This window comes from Gymnoscopelus braueri (assembly GCF_963280865.1).
Source record: "Gymnoscopelus braueri genome assembly, chromosome: 13".
NCBI classification, from domain to species: Eukaryota; Metazoa; Chordata; class Actinopteri; order Myctophiformes; family Myctophidae; genus Gymnoscopelus; species Gymnoscopelus braueri.
The window spans coordinates 8,264,651-8,279,497 of record NC_137615.1 but is presented as its reverse complement, the minus strand read 5'-3'; the positions used below and the strand labels follow the sequence as shown (position 1 = coordinate 8,279,497).

Sequence of the window (14,847 nt, the reverse complement as noted above, 5' to 3'; positions counted from 1 at the left end):
CAAGCTCGGTGCTCGATGAGCTTATTATATATGTGCTATTTTTGAATAGCCAAAGAAATCTTAAAATGACAGACCGTTCTCCTGTCTTAATGGATTAAAAAGGACTGCCAGATTCTAAAGAAATGTTTCGTGCCGAATATGAGAACGGACTGACCGAGGCTAATCAGGGACATCATGCACAGGAAACACTTTCCAATGACGCCTGATGCAAGGCTGGTGAAATGAGTGGTGGAACCTTGAAAGGAGAGAGAGAACTTGAGATACTGAACTATGTCAAAGACATAGAGAATGGTTCTCAAAGTGGGGTCCGAGGACCTCCAGGGGTCCTAGAGGGGGTTCCAGGGGGTCCTGCATGCAAAATGGGTTAATATAGCATTAAAATCAGCTTGACCACTTTAACCCTATACATCGGCTATTTGAAAATAGTCGATCTACAAGGTGTGTGCTTGTAGATCGGCTATTTTCAAAAGATCAACACTAATCACTAATACTTCCAGTCCCCGGTCAAATACATACTGTATCAATTTGGGGGTCCTTGACAAGAAAATGTTTGAGAACCACAGCCTGTGTGGGTCAGGGAAGAAAGTCTCACTCTCTCTCTCTCTCTCTCTCTCTCTCTCTGTCTCTCTCTCTCTCTCTCTCGACCTGTCTCTCGACCTGTCTCCCCATCATGTATGTCTGCAGCGCCTGAGGTCACCTGACCACAGATTGCATAACACACGCACGCACGCACGCACTCACTCACTCACTCACTCACTCACTCACTCACTCACTCACGCACGCACGCACGCACGCACGCACGCACGCACGCACGCACGCACGCACGCACGCACGCACGCACGCACGCACGCACGCACGCACGCACGCACGCACGCACGCACGCACGCACGCACGCACGCACGCACACACACACACACACACACACACACACACACACACACACACACACACACACAGATCCACGAGTGCGGTTCACTCCAGCATGCATGATCTGTACTCCCTGCATCCGTACTGTATGCACACTGACTGCACTATGCACTGCAGCACAGAGTGTGTGTGTGTGTGTGTCTGTGTGTGTGTGTGTGTGTGTGTGTGTGTGTGTGTGTGTGTGTGTGTGTGTGTGTGTGTGTGTGCGTGCGCGCGTGCGTGCGCGCGTCTGTGCGGCCATACATTAAAGTTACAGTAAGACAGTTAGAGAGAAAAAAATAGGGCACATTAAACAGATATGAGAGAGAGAGAGAGAGAGAGAGAGAGAGAGAGAGAGAGAGAGAGAGAGAGAGAGAGAGAGAGAGAGAGAGAGAGAGAGACAGGCACCTCCCAAGTAGATTTTGTTTTGTTGGTAGAATGTTTGTTTGTCCACCACTGTGACATGAACACATCTGAGAAAGGATTGCCTTTCTGTCGAGGCATTGAGTTCAATAAATCCTCCCGGGGTGGTCTGGGAAGCCAAGGAAAACAAGAAACATTTTCGCTTACATCTACTACTAGGGGCATTAATGACTTCTGATCTTTTCAAGTTGACTTGTCCGTCAATAAAGAGAGAGAGAGAGAGAGAGAGAGAGAGAGAGAGAGAGAGAGAGAGAGAGAGAGAGAGAGAGAGAGAGAGAGAGAGAGAGAGAGGGGGGGGGGGGGGTCATTACATAAGGGGTTGATGACACGGACAGTTTGATCTCACTCCATCTCTCCTCACATCCTCCCACACTCTATTCTCACCACTTAACACCCATTCATCACCTCTCTCCTCCATCCTTTTCTGCTGCTGTAGTCTCTCTCTCTTTCCCTGTCTCACTTCCTCTCTTCTCTCTCTCTCTCTCTCTCTCTCTCTCTCTCTCTTTCTCCCCCCCTCCCCCCTCTCGCACTTCAATGGACTTGCAAAGTGAGTGTGGCGTAGGCGGTGAAAACCCGACAGACACAAGTCATGTGAAATTGCAGCCTTTGTTTGACTGCTGGTAAAAACATAGTTGACACTAGTGCATTAATACGAGATTACAGAACCGCACTTTAATGGCAGGAATCTGTTCAGAATGTGCACACGTGATGCAATGTATAGCTCTGTTGTAAAATTTCTACCTTCTAAGGCAGTGGTTTTCAACCAGTGGATCGGGGACCACCAGTGGTCCTTGGGGGGCTACCAGGGGGTCCCCAGCTAAATTAGTTAACATAGCCTCAGAATCATTTTAACCACTTACCTTTGGCTATTCAAAAATAGCAGATCTACAAGCTCATAGCGCGGCACCGAGTGCCGCGCTATGAGTTTGTAGATCTGCTATTTTTAACTCAAATCTTTGCTTCTGGGGTCCCTGGCACAAAACATTTTCAGATGGTGGTCCGTGGCCAAATGTATATCAATTTAGGGGTCCCATGGCATGAAAAAGGTTGAAAACCACTGTTCTAAGGCACCACTTGTTATTCTTGTGTTACAGTTTTTCACAATTGTTAACACACGTTTCTCAAAACAATAACGGCTTTCTCAAAACTGCACACACAAAACTGAAAACCTCACACACAAAATGCTAAACCCTACACTACCTTTGCAAGATGACTCTTTGCCATCAAATCTTTTAACTGTTCACAAAATGGAACTCGTGTTTTCATTTGGTACACACCATATTTTCAAATGACACACACATACCATTCATTACAGTACACACAATAAGCATGTGCTGCACACTACCAAACATTTACAGCACACTGCAGGGCAAAATTGAAAACACAATCATATAAATGGAACACACCATATGAATGACAATGACTCTGGAGAATGAGCCATTTCTCCTTTTGTAAAATGACTCAGTGTAGGCCTACTTTTTTCATAGTCAAACATAAAACAAAACAAATATGCAGCCAAAAATGTTTTATTTCTCTACATGATTTAGGCATCATGCCTCTGGTTCATGTCTGGCCAGAGGGCCTCATCCACATCATAGGCAATGTTCTCCCTGTCCAAGCAGTGTTGGAAGAAACGCCTGGAGTGGCGCATGAAGCCCTGACAGACCTCAACAGTGACTAGAGCTGCAATCGATTTTCACGATTTTTGTATAATGACATTTTTCGATTTTGAATTGGACACGCGTGCGCGCGCGCGCGCGTGTGTGTGTGTGTGTGTGTGTGTGTGTGTGTGTGTGTGTGTGTGTGTGCGCAGGCGTGCTTTGCTATACTTATGTGTACAATAAGTTGCATAGCTTGTCCCGTTGCCACATGTTCTGCTATAGTGTTAAAGTTTATGTTTGTTGTCAGGATCTAACTGTAGGCCTGAATAATATCTCCATTTGAGGAAAACTCCAATAGAAGAACACAGCACTGTTGTTGAGTGTGACATCAATACTTTCCCATGACAACAAGGAAGAATGTTTGATGTTGTGGTGTGACTGAATGAGAATGGGGGAAAACCACAGCCATCAACAATGAACAAAACATTCCTGTTTTGCAGCATCACAACCACCTGTAGCTTCCTCCTTTTCAAAGCTTCACTCCAGTGTACAAGAGAGGTCGATACTGCAGCGAATATTAACAAATACAGAATGATGACAATATTAGGAAATTATGCTATCATCTGGAGCTATTTGCACTTGTGCACATGGAATTGAGTATTCAGTTAATTTACAATTGTAAGGTGGGCGATGTCTGAATTAAGCAGCCAAAGTCAAACTTATTCAGAAATGGCAAATGCAGTTGTTTTTCTTGGCACCCATCTCCACCTGCATTCTATTATGTTTCTGTTTTCTTCCTCATGACTTCACTAATCATTCCTTCTCAAAGAACACTGGCTGTGACTTATTTATTGGTGCCTAGCACAACAGCATACTAGCTCAGAAATAAATACACATTTCACCAAAACACACCATACACATGATCCATATTACACTGAATATTTGTAAACCTAGCAAATCTAATTTGCACACTGATCCAAAAGTTATAATTCGTGATAAATGTTACAACACTTTTCACTGTCATGTAACTATCTAAAAACAGTTAAATATTTATTAGGCCCAATCTTTATTGATAGCTCAGCTATGGGTCTACATTGGAGGGTTAGCCAGCTTGCTTGCTTGCGGGTAACATAATGTAGCACCCTGATGAATCACACAAAACAACTTCAACACATTCTTTGCCAGATCAGTTACAAAGAAATAAGCTTGAACTTGTCTTATTATTTCGGACCCCAAACTCTCTGAAATAGTATTTTCCGGTGTTAAGAGAGGGAATTTAAAATCATGGCCACTGTAACTGATGTCTATCTTCGGGGGCTCAGATGCCCCCATTTCATCCATTTACGTAACACTTTCAAACTAGAAGGTATTACTATTTGGTATAGGAGATTTATAAAAATGGTGCAGCACACTTAGAGAAGACAAAAATATAAAAGTACAGATTACAGTATCAGTCAGTATTGTGTTTTATGGTCTCTTAATTTAATAATAAAAACATTAATATATTTGTCATAGATCAAATCACCACTCTGGATACATTACAGACTGATTATAACAGTACAAAACAAAGTATTTAGATCATCATGTATTTTATACCATAGACTAAATAAAACAAGACAAACACTAATCTCTATGAATGAAGTAAAATATAAGAACATAACAAAAAAATCATCCCAAAAATTGTGAAAACAGTTTTTCAAGAAGGCTTCTAGCCACTATTGACACCAATGCAATTTCTACCTGTTGTTTCCTCAGGTCTTGACGGCTACAACCCACAATTTACACAGTCCTGGGTAGATTAGCACTCCACTGAGTGCAACTTTCTAGTTCTCTATCTTTTGTTTCTCTCCCTGTTTCCTGACTTCACTGACTGCATGTCTGTACCATAGTCCATTCATTTAACTTGTTTGATTCCTTGTTTAATAAAACCCACAGGTTCACCGTGTAACAAGACTCCAACAAGTGCTATGTTATAACAGTTTTACTTTCTAAAGGGGTCTGAAGTTTAGAAATTGACATAGCATGACAAAACCCCAAACTACCTGATCTGTTGTCACTGGTAATATAATCGGATACAGGATAGGTGGGCACTAGAGACATCTGGGCACCTCAATGTAAAATTGGCTATTTTGTCCAAAATGTTCACAAAAAGTGTGTCCCAAAATAATTATATTTGAAAAATGATTAAGTAATGTAAAGTATACATGATGTGAACATGCACAGTATATCATTATCAGACTTAATTTTATCCTTCAACTTCTTGTTGATGCCCCAAAATGACTGGATATACAGGTTTTGTAGCAATTTGTAGCAATTGTAGAAATATAAGACCTTAATTGTTGAATGTTTAGCATGTTCTAATCATGTACCTTTACTATACTTAAGAAAATGTTTGGACAAAATAGCCCATTTTACATCGAGGTGCCCAGATGTCCCTAGTGCCCACCTATCTTGTTACCATTATAATCTATTCCAAAACTCAACATATCACAGGTACACTTACAGGTTCATAACTTCTGCCCTATTTTCGTGGGTGCCTTACCAATTATCACTAAACTTACATGCCATTGTTTACCATTTTTAAAAACATTTTCAAATAGTTCAACTATCTACATCGTTGTGAGCTTGTAGATTGGCTATTTGAACTATTTGAAAATGTTTTAAAAAATATTTAAAAAATGGCAAAGAATTTTAGGGATAATGGGTAAGGCACCGGCAAAAATAGGGCCCTAATGTCTTAATTTACCTCTGTGCTGTTTACATTTAAATTTTACAACTATTTGATAATAAGATCATGATAAACGAATAAGAACATAACTCATCTTTGCTCTAATAATGACCTAAATGCATCTCTGGCAACATAACAACAGTAGGCTACATTATGATTGTTCAGAGTATTACAATGAGACCACCTCACATGCACAGGTTACTGCTCTGGTTCTGAAGCTTCATCCATCTCTCCAGGTGGAAGGAGTTCTTCAACAGGACCTGAAGGTTCATCCACCCTTCCAGTTGGAAGGAGTTCTTCAACAGGAACCAACACCTGATCTGTTGAAATCAGTAGAGCATTATTATTTTAGTGCAAATGTGCGGTATATAACACTGGTGAAAGGATAAAAAAAAAATACATTTAACCAGGAAAGTCCCATTGAAAGGAAGAATCATTTTTTCAAGGGAGACCTGCCCAAGATATGCAGCAACACAACATTAAAAAGTAAAATATGAATTGGAAAAATTTCATCCTAACTATTTTGTATCCATTTCCTTCATTTTCGAAACATAAAGAAACACGATTAATTCATGAAGGAGTTCATCTGTAGGTGTCATTGTGGTCAGTCCTCTTACCTTGGTTCAGAGTGATGTGTGCTGCAGACTTTTTCTTGTAGTAGATCAATCCAGTGAACACAAAGACCAGGCCAAGCAGCAAACCAGTTGATCCGACTACTATTTGATTCCTGTCTGACTCAGGAAGGGAGGAGTCTGAAATGTTCACACAAAACATCCATTAGAAACCTCTAATACTGTTTTCTCCCCCCTCTAGGTACACTTTGCAGTTTCACCAACTCTTAAATAATAATTGTGGATATTATTTAACGCAGTAACAGTAAAATGAGTTGAACATTTTGATTTAGTTGCCCCTGCAATGACAATAAAATAATTGAATTGAATCATACATAATTCAATAAACACACATGATACAACGCCATACTTACCCCAGTGTTGAAACATTGGCTCAGTGAGGCTGGGGTGTTCCACCATACAGGTGATTGTCTCTCCTGATGTTGGAGTGTACTCCAGGAAGGAATGGAATTGATAATAGAAATCTCCATCAGACAGCACCTGAGAGGAACTGATATCTGTAGTGATTTCCTGGCCGTCTCTCAGCCATGTGACTAGGATTTGTTTGGGGTAAAAGTTGTATGCACTGCACACAAGCATGGATGGATGTCTGCCACTGGACGGCTTCACTGATTTCACTGTCATGTTGGGTTTAGCTGTCAGCATATCTGGAACAATTAGCAAGTTATGGTATATAAATATAACACATTAGGAAGCCAAATTTGGCATTTTGACACAGGATTATTATTTCCCCCTTTACCTAATAATCTTTTGGTGTATGCTATGTTGTACTTGCAAATTTCTTGCTTCTCTGCTTCGTTTATCATTTTTTCCACATAACTGCGGCTCAATATGTTTGCTACTTCTATGCCTTTGGCTGTGTATCCTGTCCAGTTGCCTTGGGTGCTGTTCCAGGTCATTATTAGTTCCTGGTTAAAATGGTGAACTATGTCATACTCAACTTCCTCAAGTCCTTGGTCTTTGTAGAAACAGTAACAGACTGTATTAAAGAAATATCCATTTGAAGCATCTGTAACAGTAGGACACAAACATATTCATTCCACTTACAACAAAACAAAACCATCAAAACCGTATGTTAACTTAAAAAGAAATGCTTCCATTCAATATTTCATTGTATAGGCTAATACATACAGTCATGTCACTCACCGAGACCGAGTAAAGACAATGTAATAAAAAAGGAAATACTTGAGATACTGTACATGTTTTCATATCAATAAATATATTCAAAAAGTTCTATCTCAAGAGATGTTAAAGGAGTAGTTCACCCAAAAAACAACGTATTTTCTATCAATTACACACATTAAGCATTGCATTCATGGAGATTCAACTCAATGGAGACTCTTTGAGTCGACTCTGCCGGTCATCAAATTATTGGCTTATCGATGAAAAACTAAAAGAATCTCCATTAATTCAAGGCTTCATGGGGTGTGTAATTGATAGAAAATAAGTAATTTGTTGGGTGAACTACTCCTTTAACCCCTTTCTTCCAGACTACAACATTTTGCTTAGAAAACTGAAGTTGAAAACCATAACTAGCATAGGATGAATGAATGATAATCCACCTTTTGAAGAATATAATATTACAATAAAAACAGTGAAAGAGTTTCAGTTAGTGCCTCCTGAGCAGATTAATTTTAAACTCATAACATTTCAGTAAGTCCAGTTTGATGTCAACATGTTCAAATAATGTGCAAATAGGTATTGCTTTCCATTCAATAACAGTTGTTCCAGTCAAATTATGTTTTATTTAATTTGGTTTAACACTTTACAGCAGGTTCACGCAAAGTTTGAAAATGTTTTAACAAACATTAAATAAATCTTTCCTTTTCCCATTTCTTTGATAATTTGTAAGTCTTAACTTACAAAGAAATGCTGCCAATATAATTTCTTTTTCATTTCATTGATAGTTGATACATACAAAGTCATATCACTCACCCAGAAAGAGAAGTGAGAAAGTACCAAATAAAAGGAAATTTGTGATATACATGCTTTGATAAATAGCGTCAACAACAAAGGTTCTGTCCCAGGAGAGCCTGAGAGGTTAACTTGTGCACAGGAGCTCAACACTGATGATGAAATAAAAACAAGGAAATGAATTACAGTTGCAGCAGTCTCACAATGAGACTCCGCCTATAATGTAACAATAAAATACTATTGATGTCTAAAGTCAAGTCAAGCACCACTAGAATTCTTGTGTATTTTTGTGTTTTTCGAACCTGCGGACCATTTTTGTGTTTGGAAGGACTTGTACAGAGCATCTTTAATTGTGTTAATTATAACGAGGGTTGTCTTTCTTATCAGGACTAATCTCAACATTGCTAATTAATCATAATTAACGATATATTTTAAAGCATGTTAAAATGTGACAAATACTGTACATGGCCATCCTGCAGATGGCCATGTAGGCCTACTTATAGCAGGGGTCTTCACCAGGGGGTCCGGGACCCCTAGGGGGTCTTCAGAGTTACTGCCAAATCTTTGTGTGATAGGAACTTTATTTTTGTATTTTTACATTAACCACGTTCATCCCTATTCTGTGGGGAACATTAGACGAAAATAGCAGATCTACAAGCTCACGCGTTGAGCGTTGTGAGCGAGCACACACACACACACACACACACACACACACACACACACACACACACACACACACACACACACACACACACACACACACACACACACACACACACACACACACACACACACCATGCATGCAGTGTAGGAATGAGGAAAGTGCAGCTTTATTTGCATGAAAGATTTCCTTTAGAGTCCCAACGAGATTAAGTAACTTCCTCCTTCTCAAAGCCTCACCTCAAGGTATGACAGCATTTACACAGTAGATACTGCAGCACTTCAACAAGACGATAGAATGTACTTTGAACTTATTTTCCTTTTCTCCGGAGCTGTTTGCACCTATGCACAAAGTAAGCACAGGATTTTTTACTATCGCTGATTTTAATGTAGTTTTGAGTGATCCTCAGAATGTCCTCACTCTTAGACATACAGTAGGTTTAGCAGAATATATTTTATATAATCACAATTTCCATGTGAGCAAAGTGATCTAGATGGATACAAAATAGCAATAATGAGTCAAAGTTACTGGTAAAGAGACAAGCAGTAAGCACAGAGACAGTTTATTTTACCATAATACTGCGTTAAAAGGGTGTGTCCTAAATAACATACAATGACTGTAAGAGCTAAATCGAAAATTAATTAAACTCTTCTTCTTTTTTAGCGAGTCATGTGACTGAATATAGCTATGGGTGCTTTGAGTCTGGAGATGTCCTGCTCTCTGCTATACTGGATGGTGATGAAGTCTTCTACATAGACTTCAAGAAAGAAAAGATAGAGTTGGCTACCAGGATCCAATCAGCTGTTTCATTTCCCTATACCTTTGAGGGAGCAAAGCAATTCAAAGCTGAATGTCCATCTGTAATGCAAAGGGTACAATTTGTAAAAGACAAACCCGAGGCCAAAGGTAAGGACATTGTTTTTGAACCAACAGGTCATTGTTATGGTCCATTGATGAAACACTTTAGATGCACTGCCTCATCTTTAACCTCGACTTTAACCCTCAGAAGCCCCTGAAACTATGATCTACACCAAAGATGAAGTGACTAAAGGGACGGAGAACGCTCTCATCTGCTTTGTCAACCACTTTTCCCCTCCTTCCATCAAAGTGAAGTGGACCAAGAACGATGTAGTAATCGCTGTAGAAGATCCTGTTATCTCGTATTTACCTAATCCTGATGAGACCTACCGCCACATCTCCACCCTGACCTTCACCCCCTTGGAGGGAGACGTCTATGCCTGTACTGTGGAGCATGAAGCTCTGCAGGAGCCTCAGACCAGGTTTTGGGGTGAGAACCTTACAAGTTCAATGTTTTACTGACCAGTCATAATTTATCCCAAAACTATCAAATTCTTCAGATTGCCAAACAAATCAAATCTTAATATAATATCGATGGGCACTCTGGTGGATAAGGGTGAAATACCGGACCACCACCACTGCAGAGTCTACAAACACAATTGGCTGTGAACACGGGAGGGAAGCCGGGAAATCTTTGTTGCTGTGCTAGCGACTCCTGCGAGTTGGGGTGGGGAATGTTGAACGGGAGGAGTAGGATCGGATGGAGGCACTTATATCCTCCCGGTGGGGGCTCCTCACTGGCAGGTGAGCCATAGGATACAACAGAAGTGGCAACAATGAAATGTGTGGGGAGGAATTAAATGGCATAATGACCAAATTGGAGAGAAAAAGGGGTGAAAATAATTGACTACTCCAAATGAAAAGAAAAAAATAATTAATAACTAGAAAAAGTGCTCCTCGGAGCACAGGTCTCCGCCAGGTCAGGTAGGTTATTGGTCTCCTGGTGTCGCTATAATAAGCCGATGTGAGAAAAGGGTGCCATTTCTTCTTAGGCCTTGCACGGCAATCGGACACTGACTGAATTCATGATTTGAGGCATTTTGTTCATGTTGTTGTTTTGCTAAATTAGACCTGCTGGTGGCGCTATAACAGGCCAATGTTAAAAGGATGGCATTTGTTCCTCAACATAGTGTGAATGTGCGTGCAAAGTGTGACCGCAATCGGACACTGCGTTCATGATTTGCTGCATTTTGTTCAAAACAAGCCACTACTGCAACTTTAGATGTCAGTCTTAGCCAATCAGGATGGAATATGAAAAATCAAACACATCCGTCTTGATCACATGACTATACCGATTTGCGTGAAATTTGGATAAAATCGGAAGGAGTAATATAAAAAAAAGTGTTTTACATAAGTCGGCCTCCTGGTGGCGCTATAAAAGGCAGATGTGAAAAATGCAGGGCAAAGGTTTTTCCTTGACCTCTAGAGAGTGCGCATACAAAGTTTTACATATATCGGTGCAGTTATAGGTAAAAACACAAATCGGCCTGTTATAGCACCACCATGAGGCTGATTTGAACATTTTCAAGTGGCATTTCTTCCTCAGCATAGTGGAATTATGCGTGCAAAATGTCACGGAAATTGCATGCTGTGTTCATGATTTGAGGCATTTTGTTCAAAACGGAGCACTCCTGCAAACTTTGGAAGCCATTTTAGCCAATCAGGATGGGATACGAAAAATCTGAAAGACCCATTTTGTTTAATGACTATAGAGATACTGTGTACCGATTTGCGGGATTTTTGGACAAAATCTGTAGGAGTACAAAAAATATGTTTTGCACAAATCGGCCTCCTGGTGGCCCATGTGAAACATTTGGGGCAGAGGTTCTGCTGTGACATCCAGGGAGTGTGTGTGCACAGTTTCGCTGCAATCAAGCCAACGGTGCCGGATATTAGTTGTACACAGACAGAATGACACAAACACACACACGGACGGACACACGGACGGACGGACAGGGGGCAAAACATACTCTCTCGCCATGCCTTTCGGCCTAGCGGAGACAATAATATTGTTGGGCAAACACAATGACACATCCTATATAGACGAGATCAGAATGTAAACAAACGTGTAGAGCGGTATTGCCGGGTGGAATGTCTCTATAGAACAATATTAAAACACAATATTAAATAAAGTCTCCAGAACATTAGCTTTGTGTTGTCAACTTATGGATATTTATAACAAAATATACAGTATATACATATTTCTAATAGTCAAAAACAATGTCTCCTGTCCCATTGTACCCGTATGTCTCTGTGTACCTTTTTATGCCCAAATAGAGATCACTGTATACCTGTCTGTATACCAAAGGTGTGTATCATTGATGTGTTGTTCACAGAGCCTGACATCACTGAGAGCAGCTCTACTCCAGCTGTCTTCTGTGGAGTTGGTCTGACTTTGGGTCTGCTGGGCATCACTACTGGAACATTCCTCCTTGTTAAAGCTAAAGATTTGAACTGAAATGTATACTATTTCATTATGCTCACTACTGGAACATTCCTCCTTGTTAAAGCTAAAGATTTGAACAGAAATTAATACTATTTCATTATGCTCACTACTGGAACATTCCTCCTTGTTAAAGCTAAACATTTGAACTGAAATTAATACTATTTCATTATGCTCATGGCGTTATCCTGTTTAGAATGATGAATAAGTAACTACTGTACCGTCAGTTATATTTTTAATATAGTAAAAAGGTGCATTCACACAGCTTAGTGAATATTTCCCTATTAATTGACATATTTTCTGCTTCTATTTCGTCGTACAACACTGAGTCTGTGCTACAGTTCACACTAGAGGGGGGAGCGGGCAGGGTGGCTTTTTAATCTTAATGACAAAAAAAATATTTAATTGAGGTTTTTAAAATATAATATATTTTTTAAATTATCTATAGATGTTGCATTGCAAATTCATGGCTTTATTTGCAAAGATTGCAAACTTAGCCTATAAAAGTTAAATAATACATTTCTTACACATCCGCTACAAATACTTTTGAATGTATTCAAAAGGTATTTTAATTCCTGATCTGAATCTTTACTACAGGAAGTTGTCAAACAGTAATTGTACTCGATGCACTTTCTGTAAATCTGAAAGATCTCAAACTTTTTCATGTCAAGGAGCCCCAAAATTATATATATTTGGCCACGGACCCCCATCTCAAAATATTTAGTTCCAGGGACCCCCAGAAGCAAAGATTTTAGTTACTAATGTTCGCTTTAAAAATATTATATTGAAAGATTTGGCCTATAAAAGCTCATAGCGCAGCACTCAGTGCTGCACTATGAGCTTGGATATCTGCTATTTTTGAATAGCCAAAGTATGAAATAATGGATAAAGTGGTTAAAATGTAAAATGACAGATGCTTTCCCGGTCTTAATGGGTTAAATGTGCTTTACTGTACGAGGGATGAGCTGGCAGATGAGGTTGGAGTGTTAGGCATCAAAAACTATGGGCTTGTGATCAGATGATCACATATTTCAACATGTAAAGGTAAAACTAAATCAAGTGTGTGGCCATGCTTGTGCGTATAGGGAAAATTATGCTTTAATTGGACAAGTATCAACACGCTTTAAAAAAGCCTGTAGCCTACTAAAGGTCTAGTAGGGCAGCTGACATGAATATTCAAGTTACCAGAATTTAGATCCAATCTAATTTACACAACAACAAGGACAGAAAGCTCTTGTAATAATGTTCTTGCATGATTTAGTAAGTGGTTTGCACACTACAGCAAAAAAGCACCAAGTTTGAGAGTTCAACTTCATAACCGAGTAGAGGTTAATGGTAAATAGACGGGAGTGGAAGTGCTTTTTAAACATAGAAGCCAGACCCCCACCCTGACCAGCGTCCTAGAGGAACTGGTATTGGGAACTGTGCACAGGTCAGCAGGAGCTGTGCACACACAATCACACATAAATATGTAAATAACTTCTTCTTATACACACAATCCAACCGCCATTGACTTCCAATATAAAACGTGTGTGTGTGTGGTGTGTGTGTTTACACGCACACGCACGCACACACACACACACACACACACACACACACACACACACACACACACACACACACACACACACACACACACACACACACACACACACACACACACACACACACACACACACACAGAGAGGGGGGGGGGGGCGGGGGGGTTTGGACATCCTCAGTTCCATTGGGGGGAGGGATATCCCCTCCACTTTTGGGATGAAGAAAAAAGAGAAAGGAGAAACCTCCGACAATCTGCACTTCATGGAGTACAGAATTAACCAAATTAACCAAATTAATGTAACAAAAACACCCGAAAAAGTACAAAACGATTTTCGCGCACGCTGCTCCTTCGGTTGCCTAATGCTCTCTGCGTCCCTGCACACACACACACACACACACACACACACACACACACACACACACACACACCCATACACACATTTGTCCAGTTTCCACATGTTCTGCTATAGTGTTGAAGTTTATGTTTGTTGTTAGGACTATAGGCCTGAATAAAATCTCCATTTCAGGAAACTCTAATAGCAGAACACAGCATTGATGTCACACTGTTGTCACTCTCCCGTGAAAATAAGGAAGAATGTTTGATGTGTTTGTTGCAGTGTGACTGAGAATGAGGAAATTCAACATGTAACCCTGGCATAAACAATGAACAAAAGATTTGTGTTTGGCAGCATCACAACAACCTGTAGCTTCCTCCTTTTCGAAGCTTCACTCCAGGGTACGAGAGAGAATATGAACAAATGCAGACTTATGACAATGTTATAGGAAATTATACTATTATTTGGAGCTGTTTGCACTTGTTCACATGGAATATAGTATTCCGCTAATTTAAGATTGTAAGGTGGGTGATGTCTGATTTATGCAGTCACACCGCCAGGCCTGAGTTTAACTTGTTCAGAGATGGAAGAAGACATTTCTTTGGCAAAAGCAGTTGTTTTTCATGGCATTCAACCTCCACATGTGGCCTATTCTATTATGTTTCTGTTTTCTTCCATACATACCTTCACAAATCATTCCTTCTCAAAGAACACTGGCGGTGCTGATTTCCTTCTCTTTTCCACCACTTGTAATTTTATTTTATTCTATAGAGGTACAGGACAGCAGCTAAGAGCATGTACAAG

At 40.1% G+C, this 14,847-nt stretch overlaps 3 protein-coding genes across 4 annotated transcripts in view; 1 reads left to right on the top strand and 2 right to left on the bottom strand.

The window, feature by feature from the left end:
* Nucleotides 1-14,847, bottom strand: part of LOC308098723 (cytoplasmic phosphatidylinositol transfer protein 1-like) — a gene marked incomplete at its 5' end in the record, with an annotated part of 188,967 nt that overhangs the window by 48,357 nt on the left and 125,763 nt on the right. The window lies entirely within an intron of this gene.
* On the bottom strand, nucleotides 4,406-8,350 carry LOC308098725 (DLA class II histocompatibility antigen, DR-1 beta chain-like). 2 transcript variants are annotated; one of them, XM_080447151.1, is made up of 5 exons: nucleotides 8,226-8,350; nucleotides 7,030-7,299; nucleotides 6,644-6,937; nucleotides 6,276-6,410; nucleotides 4,406-5,978 (listed from the first exon to the last, which is right to left on the bottom strand). In XM_080447151.1, exons 1-5 carry the CDS (start codon nucleotides 8,275-8,277, stop codon nucleotides 5,857-5,859), a joined length of 873 nt encoding a protein of 290 aa, XP_080303277.1. In that variant the 5' UTR covers nucleotides 8,278-8,350; the 3' UTR covers nucleotides 4,406-5,856. The 2 variants fall into 2 exon arrangements, with proteins under 2 accessions (XP_080303277.1, XP_080303278.1); XM_080447152.1 differs by having other exon boundaries at nucleotides 7,232-7,299.
* LOC308098737 (H-2 class II histocompatibility antigen, I-E alpha chain-like) lies at nucleotides 9,110-12,506 on the top strand. Its single transcript, XM_080447168.1, has 4 exons — nucleotides 9,110-9,217; nucleotides 9,529-9,771; nucleotides 9,872-10,153; nucleotides 12,060-12,506. The coding sequence occupies exons 1-4, from the start codon at nucleotides 9,163-9,165 to the stop codon at nucleotides 12,179-12,181; spliced, it is 702 nt and encodes a 233-aa protein (XP_080303294.1). The 5' UTR covers nucleotides 9,110-9,162; the 3' UTR covers nucleotides 12,182-12,506.

Bases quoted from the DNA above. Each gene is read 5' to 3' on its own strand.
- LOC308098737 (XM_080447168.1), top strand. From the start codon at position 9,163: ATGTACTTTGAACTTATTTTCCTTTTCTCCGGAGCTGTTTGCACCTAT. The intron at 9,218-9,528 runs GTAAGCACAGGA...CTTCTTTTTTAG, and splicing joins TGTTTGCACCTATGCACAAA to CGAGTCATGTGACTGAATAT. The intron at 10,154-12,059 runs GTGAGAACCTTA...TGTTGTTCACAG, and splicing joins GCCTCAGACCAGGTTTTGGG to AGCCTGACATCACTGAGAGC.
- LOC308098725 (XM_080447151.1), bottom strand. From the start codon at position 8,277: ATGTATATCACAAATTTCCTTTTATTTGGTACTTTCTCACTTCTCTTT. The intron at 6,411-6,643 runs GTAAGTATGGCG...TGAACATTTCAG, and splicing joins GCCAATGTTTCAACACTGGG to ACTCCTCCCTTCCTGAGTCA. The intron at 5,979-6,275 runs GTAAGAGGACTG...TGATTTCAACAG, and splicing joins ACACATCACTCTGAACCAAG to ATCAGGTGTTGGTTCCTGTT.